Genomic DNA, 21,057 nt, shown 5'->3' with positions numbered 1-21,057 from the left:
TACACAGTTCACTGATGCTCTTTTCATCTTTATAAGATTCTTTTTTTTTGTTTCATTTGGATTTCTATTGCTATATCTTCTAGTTCAGTAATCTTTTCTTCTGCAATGTCTAATCTGCTATTAATCCTATTTGGTATATTTATTTTCCAATTCAGACACTGCAGTTTTCATTTCTAGAAGTTTTATTTGGGTTTTTATATCTTCCATGTCTCTACTTAACGTTTTGAATGTATAGAATATAGTTATAATAACTGTTTTAATGTTGTCTGCTAATTCTAACATCTGTGAGTTCAAAGTTAGTTTCAACTGATTATTTTCATGATAGGTCATGTTCTCCTGCTTCTTTGCATACATGATATCTTTGAGTGGATGCCAGACATTATGAATTTTACCTTGTTGGTTGCTAGATATTTTTGTAGATTATCCACCTCTACTGAGGCAGGACTTTCCTGAGTACTCTACTTGGTGCACAATAAATTAGGAGTTTTTCCAGTCAGGCTACTGAAACCAGACACTATTCCTGGTCCTATGTGATTACCATAAACTGTTCCCTTTAATCCCTCACAGATGAGTCCTTCCCTCAATTCAGGTAGTTCCTTCATTCTGCTGAACACTCCAGGGGGTTTTCCTGGGATCCCTGTGCAGCTCTCTCCTCTCTAGTACTCTCCTGTGAACACTAGCTATCTTAGTTTCCTTGGAATCACAGCTCCATCTCCTCAAGGAATCTGTTGCACTCTGCCTCAGGTCCCCTTCCTGTGCAGTGGACTGGAAACTCTATCAAGACAGCAAGCTGGGGCAAACACAGGGTTCACCTGGCTTGTGTCCCATCTCTCAGAGATTACAGTCCTTCATTGCCTCTTGTCCAGTGTTCTGAAAACCATTGTTTCAAACACAGTTTATCTGTTTGTTTCAAGAGGAATGGTAAATATGATCCCTGGTATTCCAGCTTGGAGGAAGCAAAAAACCTACTCTTCCATTTTGAAATACTTTGTCAAATGATTTGCTGAACACTATGTAACTATGTTCATGGAATCTCTTACCCTCTATTATTAACCCGATCCAAAAAGATCATTAGAGTTTATCCACCAAGAACTTGTTCTTAGGAACCCTTTCTGGCTCTTCATGATCACTGATTCTTCTCTAAAGACTTCATACCATGATTTTCTAGAATTTTGTGAAAATGGACATTAAGTTCATCTATCTTTATTTTTCTCAATCCAACTCTTCCCTTCTTTAAAATTATATATCTATTCTGTTGTGTTTCTCTCCATCATTCCTGAAAGAACATTAATATTGATTACAAAATCACATTTGTTGTAGTATCTTGATGTGTAATTTCTTTGGGTCCTTGCAATCATTTAAAATAACAAGTTACTTTTCTCCCTTTGGGGCTCTCTCAGTCATATTTGTTTTCCTTTCACTACATTCCAGGGTAAGCTATAGGGGTTAGAGTTAAAGTACAGATGTTTTGGCATTTTATCTTACAATTCCCTTTGTAGCATGACATTGATTCTCTAGTTTTTTATTGTGGTAAAAACACAGAACATAAAATTTACCATCTTAACCGTTTTAAAATTCAGTGGTGTTATGTATATTCACATTATTGTGAAACATATCTCCAAAACTTTTTCATCTTGCAAAACTGAAACTCTACACCCTGTAAACAACAACTTCCCTTTTTCTCCTCCCCCAGCCCCTGATAACCAACTTTTTTACTTTCTTTTTCTATGAATCTGATTATAGATACTTCATGTAAGTGGAATCATAACAGTATTTGTCTTTTTGTGACTGGCTTATTTCACTTCACATAATGTCCTCAATGTTCTTCCATATTGTTGCTTCCCTGATTTTGATTCTAGAATCCTATCTCCCATTACTTCTACTGAATATTCTTTAGTCAGGATAATTTTCTTACTGTATTTTTAAAGAAAGGTAGCATTTATTTTCTCAAGCTGGATCCCTCTTTTCATGAAGTGACTTTCTGCTTTATATCACCTATTAACACCTTATGTATCACTTAGCATCATTTCAATCTTTTTTCATAACTACTCTAGCTCACACCAAAGTTCCTTTCTCTGAATTTCCAAAACATTTATATTCTATTTAGCACTGTATATATACTTTGTACTTTTATTGAGTTTGCCCATGACCAGAAGTAAGAGCTTTCTTAACTACACTGTAAGCTCATGAGTAGAGCATATGTTTCATACACTTTAATTCTCAAATAGCACAATTCTGAGATGAGAACAACTCCTTAATAAATACTTTTGACTTGACTTAGTCTATAAACCAAGCTTCAGGGCTAAGTGAGCAGAGAATAGCAGAGCACAGGAGATTTAATGCTCTTTTCTCATCCAGCTGGAAAAATAGTCTTCTCATGGTAGAAAGTTAACTTTAGGATACAATTACAGATAAGATAAAAGATTTTAAAAAAAGATAAATGGAAGAGAATAGTGGCTTTGTTTTTTTGAGTCTTCCCTCTTGAACTACTTTTTCCTGTCTAAGAATCCTTACCCCAATAATCTATCTCATTGATTCTTCCTCTCTCACAAATGTATTACTTAGACACTTTTGCTGACAAACTTGAATCATACTACTCTTGATGCTTTGTTGACAAAACCATTATCACAACTGTCTTTGAACCTACTTCAAAATCTTGTTCACTAGGGAATTAGCTTTAACAGTCTGGTAGCTGGCTAACTGTACATTCATTTGCTTATATTGAGAATAACTTTACAGGCAAAGGAAGATAACAGTAGCTATAAAAAGAAGAATTGGAACTACTATAGGATATGACAACAACATCAGCAATAATATCTGTCTCCTGGATAACAATTTACTGGCTCTTTTCCTCCTTCTTCCCACCTCAATATTTTATTATAAAACTTTCAAACCTACAGAAACTTGGAAAGAATTTTACAGCGAAACCCATATACACTCATTTTCTAGATACTACAATTAACATTTTTGGTAATTTACCACAAATCTGTTACTCTATTTGTATATTACTAGCTTTCTTATAATACTAAAATATTCCCCTAGAAAAAGCACCTAATTAGCCAACTTAGGTAAATATCAGGAAAAACATGCATAAAATTGCTTGCAAAGGGAGAAACAGAAGTCTCACTGGAATTTTTTGAAAACCAGGACAAGCTTAGAACAAAAAACTTCAGTCAGCAATATTTACTTGAGTTTTGAGAGGAAGACTGTTGCCACAAATTTTAGCTCCTACAGTTCTATATTTGCCGTCTCTGCTTTAAGAAGCCCCAAGATTAAAAACATTTAGAATTTTGTTTAATAGCAAATTATTTGATAGTAATTATTTGGTAACAGCAAAATAGGTGGCATTAGTTACTTTTAAGGGAGAAATTTAAAAATTCCTAGATAGAAAAAACTAAGAGCAAGACACTGATGTGTAGTCAAATGGTAAACAAACATAATTCCTTTCAAAAGCATATGACTAAAGAACCACCAGAAAGTGAATGAATAAAGAATACGTGGCACAGCCATACAACAGAATACTACCAAGAGAAAGGAATGGACTACTGATACATGCAACAGCACTTACTGAGCTAAAAAAATTATGCTGAAAAGAATGCCAAACAAAAAAAAGTGCATAATACAGGCAACCTATAGTAACACAAAGCAGCTATGTGTTCAGGGTTGGGGTGGGACTCACTGCAAGATGAGGATGGAAATATTCCATATTACCTGTGGCTGTAGTTACTCAAGCTTATATATTTGCCAAAATATAATGAACTGTATACTTAGAAAACTTTAATAAAGCCAATTTTTATTTTATTTATTTTTTATTCATTTATTTTGTATTGGCGTAGAGTTGCTTTACAATGTTGTGTTCGTTTCTGCTGTACAGCAAAGTGAATCAGCTATACATATACGTATATCCCCTCTTTTTTGGATTTCCTTCTCATTTAGGTCACCACAGAACACTGAGTAGATTTCCCTGTGCTATACAGTAGGTTCTCATTAGTTATCTATTTCATACATAGTATCGATAGTGTATATATGTCAATTTTTAAAGTTAAGAAAAAAAGAATGATGGAAAAGGAAAATAATCTTATTATGTGTTACTGCTACATAAGTATAATTTGAATTGTAGCTCCCTCTACTGCAGCAAAAGAAAACTGGCAAGGATATTTCAAAGTACACAGCTTGCAAACTGAAAAAAATGCTTATATTAAACAGCGCAAGTGAAATTCACTCTGTGTGTGTGTCCCCTAGTGTCTAATATGTGGATTGCAGTGACACTGTGGTAAATCCTAAGAGGGATTAAAAAATATGGTATACCTTCAGTACCATTTGAGGAGACTGGACCACATAAATATAGCCATGATTTGTCCACATGACCTCATGGTATACTAGCTATTCCTTGTCAGTATAGGTAATTCCTTGATCCCTAATTGCTTCCATAAGTGGTTTACGGAGTCACAGGTGTCAGTGGCCTCAAAGTGTGATCCTCCAGACCAGCAGCATCAGCATCACTTGGGAACTTGTTACAGATGAAAACTCTCAGATCCCACTCTAGACCTTCTAATCAGAAACTTTGGCAATGGAGCTCAGCAATCTGTTTTAAGAAGCTTTCCAGATGATTCTGATGCATGCTCAAGTTTAAGAACCACTGCCCTAGGTTTACCAATTTTGTAACCTCTATCACCAGTTTGTACTGTTTCTGCTTTTCTCCTTCATGTGGGCATCTGAACCTTTGACTCTCTACTGAAAACAGATCAACTCCCCTGACTCCTCCACTTTTCACATCTTGCCTTGTGCCTTTCCTTCTTGGTTTATTAATTTCTTGACCCGCTCATTATTAGCTATATTCTAGCACTAACTGAATTCTGAGTTCAAGCCCTGAGCCTCAAGCAGGAAATAAAATAGTTCTATTATTCTCTTCTCCTTCCCACTCCCATTTTTGTAAGATCTTATAAAATGGCTGTTTTTCAGCTCTCTCTCAGAATCAAATGATTCAATCCTTTACTCCACAAATATTTAATACTGAAACAACTATGTGTGGCTCCACCACTGATGCTGGGGATAAAACAATAACTAAAATATACAAATATCACCGCCCTCATGGAGTTCATATTCTAAGGCATATATTCTTCGATGCCTAAGGGAATTATACAGTATGTTAGAAGATAGGTGCTATGGCGGAAATTAAAGTAAGAGAAAATGAGGGAATAAGGGGACAAACTGACATTTTATATAGGATAATCAGGAATGCTTTAAAAAATACAATTAGAAATGATAAAGTGATACAATCGGAAGCTACTTAAGACCTGAAACTGTAAAACTCCTAGAAGAAAACAGAGAAAGAGCTCCTTGACATGGGTCTTGGCAATGATTTTTTGGATATGACACCAAAAGCACAAGCAACAAAGGCAAAAATAAATAAGTGGAACTACATCAAACTAAAAAGCTTCTGCACAGCAAAAGAAACAATCCAAAAAATGAACAGGCAACCTATAGAATGGGAGAAAATAGCTGCAAATCATATATCTGACAGGCGTTAATATCCAAAATATATAAAGAACCAACACAACTCAATAGCTAAAAACCAAACAACCCAATTAAAAAATGGGCAGAGAAATTGAACATTTTCCCAAAAAGACACACAAATGGCCAACAGTTGATACACGTAAAGATGTTCAACATTACTAACCATCAGGGAAATGCAAATCAAAACCACAATGAGATACCACCTCACACCTGTTTCAAAGACTATTATCAAAAAGACAAAAGGTAACAAGCGTTGGTGAAGATGTGGAGAAAAGGAAACCCTTGTGTACTGTTGGTGGGAATGCAGTAATAGTCTTGCACACGATGTTCTACACGATGAATACCTAAGCGATGATGATGACACAAAAACATCTCATTCCATACAGTTCTTGCCATATAGTTATTAGATTTTCACATGGAGACACTCACACACATGCACAACAGATAAGTTTATTAACTGTACAACATGATGATCTAATCATTAAGTGGACCACCATCAGAAAGGTCTCCATCCTCATCATCTTCATGTTGAGTAGGCTGAGGAGGAAGTGGAAGAGAGGAGGTTGGTCTTGCTGTCTCAGAGGTGGAAGGGGAGGTAGGAGAGGAAGGCGCAATCAGTGTAGCTTTATGGAAACACATCATAAATTCGGACTTTTTTGCTTTTTCATTTCTCCAAAAAAGTTTCTATGTGGTTCCAATCCTTCCTCCACTGTTTGCTTTAGTTTCAGTGCCCATATCATAGAAGGTCCATGTCATAAAAGAAGTCAAAAGCAGTCTTGAATAATCGGAACCCTCCTGCCAAACTGTCTAAGGTCCATCTGTTTTCTGCACTGCTTCTTCCATGTCTTCTTCCTCATCATCTGCCACTGGTTTGGAAGCGCTCATCTTTTGTTAATTCCTCTGGTGTGGTGTCTAATAGCTCTTAAATTCCTCCAACATCTGTATCTTGAAACCCTTCGCCTCCTCCCTGTTTTGCCATATCCACAATCTCTTTCATGATTTCCTTGACTGGCTCTGTTGTAAATCCTGTGAAGTTATGCACAACATCTGGACACAGTTTCCTCCAACAAGAATTTAATGGCTTTTTCTTTAATAATGATGGCATATTCAGTGGTGTAATCCTTCCAGACTTTCATGATGTTTTCTCTGTTGTGGTTCTCTTCCACAGCGCTGACAGCCTTTTCCATAGAGTACTGTGTAAAATGTGCCTTAAAGGTTCTTATGACCCCCTGATCTAGAGGCTGAATTAGAGATGTTGTGTTTGGAGGCAAGTAGGCCACTTTGACGCCTTTGGTGGTGAACTCTGGGGTCCTAGGGGGCCAGGGTCGTTGTCCAATAACGAAAGAACTCTAAAAGGCAGTCTTTTTTTTTTTTGAATTTTATTTATTTTTTTATACAGCAGGTTCTCGTTAGTTATCCATTTTATACATATTAGTGTACATATGTCAATCCCAATCTCCCAATTCTTCACACCACCACCACCCCACCCCACCCCACCCCCCCACCCCCCCCACCCCCGTTGCTTTCCTAAAAGGCAGTCTCTTACTGGCAAGGTACTTCCTGACTTCAGGGACAAAGCAACGATGGAACACATTCAGAAAAAGGGTTCTCCTTCAGGCCTTCTTACAGTATAACACAAACAAAAGATGTGCTGCTGGTGTTTGTCTTTGCCCCTCAAGGCTCAAGGGTTAATTAGCAGCTTTGGAGATAAGGGCAGTTCTTACAATAAACCCAACTGCATTTGCACAAAACAGAAGAGTTAGCCTATCCCTTCCTGCTTTAAATCCTGGTGCTTACTTCTCTTCTTTACTAAAAAATGTCCTCTCTGGCATTTTTCTTTTCCAGAAGAGGGCACTTTTGTCTGCATTAAAACCTGTTTAGGCAGATATTCTTTCTCCTCAATGATTTTCTTAATGGTGTCTGGGAACTCCTCTGCTGCCTCTTGGTCAGCAGAAGCTGCTTCTCCTGTTGTGTTATAGTGACATTTTTTAAGCCAAAGCTCTTTCTAAAATTAGCAAACCATTCTTTACAGGCATTAAATCCTGCACCTTCCTTTTGCTTTAAGTTGTCATATAATGACTTTGCTTTTTCTCAAATTATATTAGAGTCTATAGGAATGCCTCGCAATCCTGCACCCACATAAAAAGCTGCATTTTCGGGGCTTCCCTGGTGGCGCAGTGGTTGGGAGTCCGCCTGCCGATGCAGGGGACGCGGGTTCGTGCCCCGGTCCGGGAGGATCCCACATGCCGCGGAGCGGCTGGTCCCGTGGGCCATGGCCACTGGGCCTGCGCGTCCGGAGCCTGTGCTCCGTGGCGGAAGAGGCCACAACAGTGAGAGGCCCGTGTACCGCAAAAAAAAAAAAAAAAAAAAAAAAAGCTGCATTTTCAATACAAGATAAAAGGGTATTTTGCAAAAAGTGCAAGGTTTTTGTGCCTGCTGGTGTAGCTGCAGTGATGGCTTAATGAATTTTTCTTTTTTTTTTTCACACTCGTCCTTACACTGGATTCATCTATCATGCAGTCGTGAGAAAACACAGCTACAGACCTCAATCTACAGTACATATCAAGCAATTCAACTTTTTCTTGAAATGTCAATGTCTTGACTTTTCTCTGCTTCTTAGGAACATGTCCAGCATCACTAGTGGCACTTTGTAGGGGTCCCATGGTGCTATCCAAGATTTACAGCATTACACTAAACATGATGAAAAATATACTTAAAAACAGGGAGAGATCGCTTTTTTCTTGATACACAATTTACTAGAGAGATGAACTGCTCACATGGAGATGATTAGCATCACTAGGCATCTTTTTTTAATTTTTGGATTTTATTTTACTTTTTTATACAGTAGGTTCTTATTAGTCCTCAACTTTACAAACATCAGTGTATACATGTCAATCCCAATCGCCCAATTCATCACACCACCATCCCCACCCCACTGCGGCTTCCCCCCCTTGGTGTCCATACATTTGTTCTCTACATCTGTGTCTCAATTTCTGCCCTGCAAACTGGTTCACCTGTACCATTTTTCTAGGTTCCACATACATGCGTTAATATACGATATTTGTTTTTCTCTTTCTGACTTACTTCACTCTTACTTACAGTCTCTAGATCCATCCACGGCTCAACAAATGACCCAATTTCATTCCTTTCTATGGCTGAGTAATATTCCATTGTATATATGTACCACATCTTCTTTATCCATTCGTCTGTCCATGGGCATTTAGGTTGCTTCCATGACCTGGCTACTGTAAATAGTGCTGCAATGAACATTGGGGTGCATGTGTCTTTTTGAATTATGGTTTTCTCAGGGTATATGCCCAGTAGTGGGATTGCTTGATCATATGGTAATTCTATTTTTAGTTTTTTAAAAAACATTCATATGGTTCCCCATAGTGGCTGTATCAATTTACATTCCCACCAACAGAGCAAGAGGGTTCCCTTTCCTCCACACCCTCTCCAGCATTTGTTGTTTGTAGATTTTCTGATGATGCCCATTCTAACTGGTGTGAGGTGATACCTCACTGTAGTTTTGATTTGCATTTCTCTAATAATTAGTGACGTTGAGCAACTTTTCATGTGCTTCTTGGCCATCTGTATGTCTTCTTTGGAGAAATGTCTATTTAGGTCTTCTGCCCATTTTTGGATTGGGTTGTCTGTTTCTTTAATATGGAGCTGCATAAGCTGTTTATATATTTTGGAAATTAATCCTTTGTCCACTGATTCATTTGCAAATGTTTTCTCCCATTCTGAGGGTTGTCTTTTCGTCTTGTTTATGGTTTCCTTTGCTGTGCAAAAGCTTTGAAGTTTCATTAGGTCCCATTTGTTTATTTTTGTTTTTATTTCCATTACTCTAGGAGGTGGATCAAAAAAGATCTTGCTGTGACTTATGTCAAAGAGTGTTCTGCCTATGTTTTCCTCTAAGAGTTTTATAGTGTCTGGTCTTACATTTAGGTCTCTAATCCATTTTGAGTGTATTTTTGTGTTTGGTGTTAGGGAGTGTTCTAATTTCATTCTTTTACACATAGCTGTCCAGTTTTCCCAGCACCACTTACTGAAGAGACTGTCTTTTCTCCATTGCATATCCTTGCCTCCTTTGTCATAGATTAGTTGACCATAGGCGCGTTGGCTTATCTCTGGGCTTTCTATCTTGTTCCATTGATCTATGTTTCCGCTTTTGTGCCAGTACCATATTGTCTTGATTACTGTAGCTTTGTAGTATAGTCTGAAATCAGGGAGCCTGATTCCTCCAGCTCCGTTTTTTTCCCTCAAGACTGCTTTGGCTATTCGGGGTCTTCTGTGTCTCCATACAAATTTTAAGATTTTTTGTTCTAGTTCCGTAAAAAATGCCACTGGTAATTTGATAGGGATTGCACTGAATCTGTAGATTGCTTTGGGTAGTATAGTCATTTTCACAATATTTATTCTTCCAATCCAAGAACATGGTATATCTCTCCATCTGTTGGCATCATCTTTAATTTCCTTCATCAGTGTCTTATAGTTTTCTGCATACAGCTCTTTTGTCTCCCTAGGTAGGTTTATTCCTAGATATTTTATTCTTTTTGTTGCAGTGGTAAATGGGAGTGTTTCCTTAAATTCTCTTTCAGATTTTTCATCGTTAGTGTATAGGGATGCAAGAGATTTCTGTACATTAATTTTGTATCCTGCAACTTTACCAAATTCATTGATTAGCTCTACTAGTTTTCTGGTGGCATCTTTAGGATCCTCTATGTATAGTATCATGTCACCTGCAAAGGGTGACAGTTTTAATTCTTTTCCAATTTGTATTCCTTTTATTTCTTTTTCTTCTCTGATTGCTATGGCTAGGACTTCCAAAACTATGCTGAATAATAGTGGTGACAGTGGACAGCTTTGTCTTTTTCCTGATCTTAGAGGAAATGCTTTCAGTTTTTCACCATTGAGAATGATGTTTGCTGTGGGTTTGTCATACATGGCCTTTATTATGTTGAGGTAGGTTCCCTCTACCCACTTTCTGGAGAGTTTTTATCATAAATAGGTGTTGAATTTTGTCAAAAGCTTTTACTGCATCTATTGAGATGAGCATATGGTTTTTATTCTTCAATTTGTTAATATGGTGTATCACATTGATTGATTTGCATATATTGAAGAATCCTCACATCCCTGGGATAAATCCCACTTGATCATGGTGTATGATCCTTTTAATCTGTGGTTGGATTCTGTTTGCTAGTATTTTGTTGAGGATTTTTGCATCTATATTCATCAGTGATATTGGTCTGTAATTTTCTTTTCTTGTAGTATCTCTGTCTGGTTTTGGTATCAGGGTGATGGTGGCCTCATAGAATGAGTTTGGGAGTGTTCCTTCCTCTGCAAGTTTTTTTGGAAGAGTTTTAGGAGGATGGATGTTAGCTCTCCTCTAAATGTTTGATAGAATTCCCCTGTGAAGCCATCTGGTCCTGGACTTTTGTTTATTGGAAGATTTTTAAATCACAGCTTCAATTTCGTTACTTGTGATTGGTCTGTTCATATTTTCTATTTCTTCCTGGTTCAGTCTTGGAAGGTTATACCTTTCTAAGAATTTGTCCATTTCTTCCAGGTTGTCCATTTTATTGGCATAGCGTTGCTGGTAGTAGTCTCTTAGGATGCTTTGTATTTTCTGCAGTGTCTGTTGTAACAACTTCTTTTTCATTTCTAATTTTATTGATTTGAGTCCTCTCCCTCTTGATGAGTCTGGCTAACGGTTTATCAATTTTGTTTATCTTCTCAAAGACGCAACTTTTAGTTTTATTGATCTTTGCTATTGGTTTCTTTGTTTCTATTTCATTCATTTCTGATCTGATCTTTATGATTTCTTTCCTTCTGCTGACTTTGGGTTTTGTTTGTACTTCTTTCTCCGGTTCCTTTAGGTGTAAGGTTAGATTGTTTATTTGAGATTTTTCTTGTTTCTTGTGGTAGGCTTGTATAGCTATAGACTTCCTTCTAAGAACTGCTTTTGCTGCATCCCATAGGTTTTGGATTGTCGTGTTTTCATTGTCATTTGTCTCTAGGTATTTTTTGATTTCCTCTTTGATTTCTTCAGTGATCTCTTAGGTTATTTAGTAACTTATTGTTTAGCCTCCATGTGTTGGTGTTTTTTACCTTTTTTTCACTGTGATTCATTTCTAATCTCATACCATTGTGATCAGAAAAGATGCTTGATATGATTTCAATTTTCTTAAATTTAATGAGGCTTGATTTGTGACCCAAGATGTGATCTATCCTGGAGAATGTTCCGTGCGCAGTTGAGAAGAAAATGTAATCTGCTGTTTTTGGATGGAATGTCCTATAAATATCAATTAAATCTATCTGGTCTATTGTGTCATTTAAAGCTTCCGTTTCCTTATTTTCATTTTGGATGATCTGTCCATTTATGTAAGTGAGGTGTTAAAGTCCCCCACTATTATTGTGTTACAGTCGATTTCCTCTCTTATAGCTGTTAGCAGTTGCCTTATGTATTGAGGTTCTCCTATGTGGGGTGCATATATATTTATAGTTGTTACATCTTCTTCTTGGATCGATCCCTTGATCATTATGTAGTGTCCTTCCTTGTCTCTTGTAACATTCTTTATTTTAGAGTCCATTTTATCTGATATGAGCATTGCTACTCCAGCTCTCTTTTAATTTCTACTTGCATGGAAGATCTTTTTCCATCCCCTCACTTTCAGTCTGTATGTGTCCCTAGGTCTGAAGTGGGTCTCTTGTAGACAGCATATATATGGGTCTTGTTTTCATATCCACTCAGAAAGCCTGTGTCTTTTGGTTGGAGCATTTAATCCATTCACATTTAAGGTAATTATCGATATGTATGTTCCTACGACCATTTATTTTCTTAATTGTTTTGGGTTTCTTTTTGTAGGTCCTTTTCTTCTCATGTTTCCCACTTATAGAAGTTCCTTTAGTATTTGTTGTATAGCTGGTTTGGTGGTGCTGAATTCTCTTAGCTTTTGCTTGTCTGTAAAGCTTTTGATTTCTCCATGGAATCTGAATGAGATCCTTGCAAGTTAGAGTAATCTTGGTTGTAGGTTCTTCCCTTTCATCACTTTAAGTATATCATGCCACTCCCTTCTGGCTTGTAGAGTTTATGCTGAGAAGTCAGCTGTTAACCTTATGGGAGTTCCCTTGTATGTTGTCGTTTTCCCCTTGCTGCTTTCAATAATTTTTCTTTGTCTTTAATTTTTGCCAGTTTGATTACTATATGTCTTGGCATGTTTCTCCTTGGGTTTATCCTGTATGAGGCTCTCTGCGCTTCCTGGACTTGGGTGGCTATTTCCTTTCCCATGTTAGGGAAGTTTTCAACTATAGTCTCTTCAAATATTTTCTCTGGTCCTTTCTCTCTCTCTTCTCTTTCTGGGACCCCTATAATGTGAATGTTGCTGCATTTAATGTTGTCCCAGAGGTCTCTTAGGCTGTCTTCATTTCTTTTCATTATTTTTTCTTTATTCTGTTCTGCAGCAGTGAATTCCACCATTCTGTCTTCCAGGTCACTTATCCGTTCTGCCTCAGTTATTCTGCTATTGATTCCTTCTAGTGTAGTTTTCATTTCAGTTATTGTATTGTTCATGTCTGTTTGTTTGTTCGTTAATTCTCCTAGGTCTTTCTTAAACCTTTCTTGCATTTTCTCGATCTTTGCCACCATTCTTTTTCCAAGGTCCTGGATCATCTTCACCATCATTATTGTGAATTCTTTTTCTGGAAGGTTGCCTATCTCCACTTCATTTTGTTGTTTTTCTGGGGTTTTATCTTGTTCCTTCATCTGGTACACAGCCCTCTTCCCTTTCATCTTGTCTATCTTTCTGTGAATGTGGTTTTTGTTCCACAGGCTGCAGGACTGTAGTTCTTCTTGCTTCTGCTGTCTGCCCTCTGGTGGATGAGACTATCTAAGAGGCTTGTGTAAGTTTCCTGATGGGAGGGATTGGTTCATCACTAGGCATTTTAAGCATATACTCGAATCACTGGATGCAAATGTCACCAACTATAGCCTAAGTGTTTGTGTAAGTTTTGAGAAATTTTAACTTTTAATAATAGATTTGTGTATATTTTATGGCAGTAAATGGTATAATGGACCAGTATGTACATATATTTTATGAATTCATGATGTACCTGACTTTTTCCTTAATTTTTTCAATATTTCTAGACCACTCAGTTCACCTGCATATTTTTTCAAATTGTCACAAATCTCCAAAAACTTTCCAGTATATTTATTGAAAGTAATCTGTATATAAGTGGATCTGCAAGGTTGAACCTCTGTTATTCAAGGGTCAACTGTAGTTATCTTTGGGAAGTGAAACTACATGTGGAATACAGAGAAACTTTTTTCATTTTTTCTGTTTCATACTACTTAATTCATTTTGCTATATCCACATACTGTTTTTACACTTTAAAAAATATCTGTATTAAAAACAAACCATATTAGCCTTGATTTCTCAGGACCTACACAAGACAGAGGAGACAGATGTTTATCTGACTAATTTTAACATGACAAGTGCTATGCTGTTATTTCTGTACAGTTCAACAAACATCTGTTGAATGTATGTATACTCTATCCCAAACATGAAAGTAAGCAGTGAGGATATTAATATTTCACGTAGACTATCAGAACAAAGGAAGTATTTTAAGTATACCTAAAAATGGCTTAATTCTGTCTTAGTGTTGAAGAGGATTCACAGAGATAGTAATATTCGAGCTAGACCTTGACAAAATAATAGGATTTTGTAAGGGATTAAAAAAAAGGAACGTAAATTTCACGCAGAAGGGAAAGCAAGAGTAAAAACACATAAGTGAAAATGTACAGTGGGCAGGTATGGATCAAATAAATGCATGGGGAAAGTGGTGTAACAGGAGATGTGCCTAAAAAGGTATATGCAGCACTTAATCTTAATTATTCAGTATAAGAGAAAATAATATAAACAATATGGAAGTAAGGAGCAATCTTTTTTATCCATCTTTCTCACTTGGGGAAGTATACCTGTAGGATAACTTCTAGAAGTAGGATTACTGAAGCAAAATTAATGTGCTCTTAATATTTCAACAGGTTCTTTTTCAGATTTCACTGAAATCACTCACATCAAACAACATACATTCTCACTTCCAGTGTTTATAAGTGACTGGATCCATACATCCTTATTAACACCAGATTGCAAACTTTTAAAATCTTAAGTAATCTGATAGTGAAACATGGTATTTGATTATTAGTTTTATTTCATTTCTTCATGAGTGGGTCAAATGTTTATTTTTCATGTATTTATGGTATTTTCCATCTGTATTTTGCAGTGAACTGCCTTTACTTATTTTAGCTTAATACTTATTTCTTAATAATTTCACATTTTAAGAAAATTTACCCATTGACTATCAAATGTATTGCAAATATATTTTCCCAGTGTGTCATCTGTCTTACTTTGTTTAATGTTCTTTTTTTTTCTTACAGATGTCCATTTTTCTGTAGTTAAAAATTTAAATCTTTTTCTTCTATGGTTTCTGGGGTTTGTGTCATGCCATCTTCACCCCCAGAGTTGGGAGAAAAAAAAACTTCCAAATTTTTTCAGGATTTTATTTCATGTTTAATATTTAAAGCTATGTTCTATAAGATCAGTTTTATTATTTACAGGAATACCGTTTTATTTTTTTTCTAATGGATAATTTTTCTAACTTCCTTTATTAAATTATTTAATTTTTCCTCAATGATCTGAACTGCCATTTTTCAAAGATAACATTTCTACATATAAGTGGGCCTATTTCCAAACTATCCTGTTCCACTGTTCCATTTATTCTTGTACTACTACTAAAGCCTTTTAATTAGTATAGCTTTATAATACTTTTAAAATGATCTCTTTTATATACAAATACTGTATACCATATGATATAAAGTAGGTTATAATATTTTTCACTATCTGGAGGGACCTGTCTCCTGTGGTGATTGTATACTTTGTCAGCATAGCTAAGCTGGAACTGTATTTGTCAGAATTACTTTCTCTGTATATTCTGGGTTAGGGTTGGCTACAAAAACATATGCATGTGATGTGGAGGCTGAAGTAAAGCAGGAGCCATAATGCTCTGAGGGACGGTGCAGGGTTGCCACATGCTGTTAAAGTTATGCATGTTGTCAGTGATTACCTGGCTCACCTCAGAGGTGTGGGGTAGCTGCCAGACCTGCAATTTCTGCAGTTCCTGTTGGAGCTCCTCATCAATTTCTCCAGTTCCCAGGCCAGGCATGTATAGCCCTGTGGCAGAAGGTGCCAGCTACTTCTGCAAGTCACCTGTTTATCAACGCTAGAGGCAGTGAGACACATATGTGGGATCGTTGGTCCTTGTGAGTTCTAGTTTGTCCTTGTCCTCCATTGCTTCACGTCTACCTTTTTTCCCCATCTCCCAGCCCTACTGTCCTATAGTGACTTTATACCTGCTATCTTGTATTTTGTGCCAGGTATAATTCTAAGGGCTTCGCTATATTAATCCCCATAACAAGCCCTTGAGATGATACTATTAGTAATTCCTCTTTTACGGATGATGAAACTGAGGTAGAGAAATTAAGTAACTTGTCCAACGTCACACAGCTATTAAGGGAAAGAGTTGGGAAAAGATAGATAAGTATGAACTGGTTAAGAATACATAGGTTAGATGTCTTTAATGTTTGATTAACTTGGGTATATACAGAAAAGGCATACCTATTAAATCTGTAAGTGACACAAAGGTAGAATAGCTAATACATTAAATGAAAAACTCGAGTTCAAAAAAATTTCAATAAATTAGAAGATGTTAAATCTAACAAAATAAGATTTAATAATGGATAAAGGTAAAATGTAATAAATTTCATAAAAGCTAATCATACCAATGTAAGATAGAAAATAATTATCTTAGTTCATGTTAAAAAAAAAAAAAGACCTATATCAAAATTTCAAGCTATATTGACAGGGCTACCAGAAAACAGTATACAATAGTATCTTGCTTTGATGAAGGTATAAAGACCAAATTAGCAATTGGTACTCTGCACTGGTTTATTCACATCTTAAATGCAGTGTTCAGTCTAGAAAACCATGGAATCATCTCTAGAGAAGTCAACCAGACTGGTATCGGAAAGAAATAGTACAGAAACTTGTCACCTTTAGCCTGATAAATACAAGTATTTTTAGTTAACATCCATGTAGAAGACTCCGTATTTCCAAATGGTAAAGTATGGATCACTGAATGGAACGCATAGTGAAGCAGATTTTAACTCAATATAAGAAAGATATTTCTAACAATGAAAGCTTCTGAACAATGTAATGGGTTAGCCTTATGAGGCAGTGAGCTGCCTGTTAACTAGAGATTAACAAAAAACTAGAGATTAACAAAAGACTTTATGACAAAATATTCTGTATGTTGTAAAGAGATTTTTTAGCATTGGGAATGTCTATGTGTAGAGGGGAGGAATGGATTGCAGTGGTGTATGTTGGATCTCTAAATTTTTATGCAGCTCAAAAAATGTCTTTTGATTCTAGGCACAAAGACAGCAAATGAATTTGAGACAGGAAAATGTGACTGCAGTTTAACTTATTTAAAAAAATGTTTTACCTGATTACAAAAGCAAAACCAGGAATGGATTTAAAAGAATACCACCAATTAAGCTAAATCACAGTATACATTTTGATGTTATTGAAATAATATTAAGATGTGCATCTATATATGTATATATGCACTTAATAGCTCACTTAACATTATACTGTGATGAGTCTATAATTGCTATTGGTTCCATAATACCCGCTGTGGATGTGCCATAATTTATTTAACCTTTCAACTAATATTGAACATATAGTAACTCTTTATTTTTATAACTTCAATAAACATCCATGTACATCTTTTTCCATAGCTTTCACTATATAAAAGTATTGACATATTCTTATATATATAGTTTTCCAGAATTTTGCCATTATATTCAAATTTTGAATTTTAAGATAGGAAGGGGGAAAAAGCACACAAGCAAGATACACAGACAGGTGCACACACGCAAAACAACTTCTGCCCTGGAGATTCTGATACCACTGAAAGCAGACACACCATGGTGGTAAACTTGGTCTTAATTTTATGTATTTCTCTTTTCTTTTAATAATAAATTCATTAAGAAGACTATGTTTCCAACTAACCTGTGATTTTTCTTAGCCATTTAATATCTGACATATATGAACTCAAGAAAAACTGACTGAAATATATCCTCAACATGCACACTTTTCTCAATTTATCAGACCTTCAAATAAACATGCAACAATTGAGCTGAGGTGAAATGAATGTAGTGCTCAACTGTGATAATTTTCTTAGCCTAGGTTTTGTTATAAATACCTGTATGATTCCTCCTTTGACTTTTTCTACTTTTATTTATCCAAATGTATTTGTGTGTGTGTATATATATAACTGGTTACCTAGAGTACTGCGTTGAGAAGGATTCTTCCTGAACTTGAACTTGGCAGGGAAAAGTACCAAGGTCAACTGGTGATATCCCATATACTACAAGGGGAAAAGCAGCACGGCACATGTGTATTTGCAGCCCTACCCCATGTGCTAAAGTGCTCAAGGTGTGTACTGAGGAGGCATTTGAGAATTAATTATGAAAGCCAACCTGCAAGAGGTTAAGATCTGAACTTTATTTAGAGAGGGGCATTAACTGATAGAAAGAATAAAGACATTCCTGCCAGAGCCAAAGAAATATCAAATAGACAATGAAATTCAAAAGAACAAATTATAGATGGGTAGATATATAAACAGATAGATTAACATGGTTTAAGGATAGAATATATAAAGAAAAGACGTGAGAAATGAAGCTAGAGATGAATGAGCCATTGGAGCTTTTGAGCAGGAGAAGAGTGACATGAAGAAAATGGTATATGAATGTTGAAAATCAAGTAATTTCTAAGACTAGAGGAGGCCTCAAAATCAGCATTTTACCTCTACTGTAGTAATATTCAATTCAGGGAAGATGCTCAGGAAAGATGCTAATAACACTGAGTGAGAAAGACTGTTGGAAAAAGGATATTCACACAGTCTCAAAGTTATCACTCCACAGATCACTTATTACAAAAAGAAAAAAGATTCTTTACATGACCTTATAATCAAATCTAACCCTATGATCAAATTTAAAATCATCAATGAGTTAAACCGTTATCATGTGCCTCTTTATGAGATGAAATGAGGCCACATCATCTATATAATATTCATGCCAAAAATGTTTAACCTAAATCTGATCATAAGGAAACAATCACAAATATCTAAATTGAGGGACATTCTTCAAAACAACTAGCCTGAATACTTAATGTCAATGTCATAAAAGACAAAAGAAGAATAAGGAAACTTTGTTCTAGGTTAAAGTAGACTAAGAAACATGAGAAGTAAATGCAACAATTGATCCTTTATTGGACCCTGGGTTGGGGTTAAAAAAAAATTATAAAGTACATTATTAGAACAATTGAGAAATTTGAAAATGGACTACATACTAAGCAGCAGTACTGTATGAATGTTAAGTTTCACAAACGTGATAACCGTATTGTGATTGTGTAAGATTATGCCCTTTTCCTAAAAATTCCTGGGTAAATAACAGAATACTGGTAACTCTCAAATTATAAAGCAAATAAATAAATAAGCAAACAAGTAGAACTGTGTCTATGTATACATATACATGGGGGTATGGGAATGCAGCAAAAATTAACAAAAGGTAACTCTAGGTGAAAGATACAACCATTGTACTATTCTTACGATTTTTCTGGGCTTAAAAAACAGTAAAAAAAATTTTAAAGGAGAGAGAGATCTTACATAATTTGGGTCAAATTCCACAGCTGACAACTATGAAAACTGAAAGCAAGGAAGTTTTATTTTGACATGTTCCTTCAGCTAGGTTGTAGCAAGTGTATAACTAAAGCTCCTGCAGTTTTAGCTTCCAGTCCAGTGCTCTTTCAACTATCTCGTACAGTCTCAAGCCTAATGACACAGGATAAACAAATACAAGAAATGACTGGAGGGAGGGAACTGACTAAACCATCTCAGCAAAATAAGGGTTTGGTCTAGGGTCAACTACAGATATGGAAACGAGGGGGCAAAATAAAGAAATGATATAACAAGAAAGTGATATATTAGAATGAGAAAAAAAGAAATAATCATAACGTACAAGCTGAGAAGATAGGAAAACAAAAATGTGAGGGATAATAAAAGAAAAATTGGAGTAAGATTGCCATTTAGGGTAAGAAACGTAGTCTGAGACATGTACATTTAAACCATAATACACCAGAATGTAAGCTAGAAGTATACTAGAATGTAAAGTCCAAGAGACTGAGAATTTTTTTCCCTTTTGCCTACTGATATATCCTCAAATAACCTGAACAATGTCTGGAAATAATATTTTTTGGGACAAATGTAGTGACAGTTTATGAGGTATTCAAGTAGAGACTGACTGGAAATAGAAATGTGAAATTTAAAAGAAGGTATTAAGGACCTTACTTTGCAGGGGTTTTGGGAAGTGGACATATTTAAGGTCTCCACCTTCTTCCAGGAAAGTTTGTATAATTCTGCCTGGGATTCTGACTATAAGCCCAAATAATAAAGCTGTCTTTTTTCTTTTCAATTATTCCCTTTATACAGATTTCTTTACAGGAAACCTCATTGGGAGGATGGGTGGCTATGGTCATACACCCTCTAGTAACCATCAAAACTCTTATGATTGTTCCTAACAGATTTCATTAGCTAGAACAGGGAGTTGAGGTGTGATCCCAGGACCAGCATCATCCGTACCACCTGGGAGTTTGTCAGAATGTAAATTCTTAGGGTCCACCCTAGATCTACTGAATCAGAAACTGGGCATGGCCCGGTAATCTGTATTTTACGAAGTCTTCTACGTGATTCTAATGCATAGTAAAGAGCTAAATACAAAATAAAGGTACTCTAATTTGACAAAATGCCTTCATGAGATGTAGCTAAAAATTGAAGACACAATTACATAGAAAGATTTTTGTAATAAAATATAGTGTAACATCACATAGTCATAATTCATCATGTAGTGACCACACAGCAAAACCCGCCTACAATTAAAAAAAAATTTTTAAGGCATCTACTTACTTTAATGTTTCAGCAAGAAAGAAGCTCTGCTGTACATCATCATGTGTAGGAGTAGAGGAATATACATCCTTCACGCCAGAAAATCCACCAGTGACTCGGCAATACTTTTCAATAGCCTGTAAAAGAGATGAGACAAAAGAGTCAATTCCATAGAGTTTCAAACTTGGAAGGACAAGTTAAGGAACCACAGTCAAAAGTTTACAGAGATCTCTATGAGAATTTGACAGTTTCAGAATAAGATTTTACTTGTCTGGTCTTCCTCCTTTCTAATGAAAAGCTAATTAACACTAAAAGTGTTTATTTAATCAAATTGTTAATTTTTATATAGTTCCATTTTGATTACAGCTTGGTTTATAAAGTCTCCTTACCAAAGGGTTGGTACTTTTCTCTAAGTATTTTAAACATTTTTATTTTTTACATCTTTATTGGAGTTGCTTTACAATGGTGTGTTAGTTT

The 21,057-nt window shown here is 35.9% G+C and overlaps 1 protein-coding gene across 3 annotated transcripts in view; it reads right to left on the bottom strand.

Annotated features, from left to right (window-relative positions):
* Nucleotides 1-21,057, bottom strand: part of MAN1A2 (mannosidase alpha class 1A member 2) — a 170,874-nt gene that overhangs the window by 19,842 nt on the left and 129,975 nt on the right. For 2 of the 3 annotated variants that reach the window (XM_067727423.1, XM_067727422.1), the window contains exon 12: nucleotides 20,602-20,717. In XM_067727423.1, coding sequence (XP_067583524.1) covers nucleotides 20,602-20,717 — 116 coding nt within the window. Of the gene's footprint in view, nucleotides 1-15,632; nucleotides 15,799-20,601; nucleotides 20,718-21,057 lie in introns of those variants that run through there. The other variant, XM_067727420.1, reaches the window with a different exon arrangement.

Source organism: Pseudorca crassidens, chromosome 2 (genome assembly GCF_039906515.1).
Source record: "Pseudorca crassidens isolate mPseCra1 chromosome 2, mPseCra1.hap1, whole genome shotgun sequence".
Lineage (NCBI taxonomy): Eukaryota > Metazoa > Chordata > Mammalia > Artiodactyla > Delphinidae > Pseudorca > Pseudorca crassidens.
This window is presented reverse-complemented; position numbering and strand designations above follow the sequence as displayed.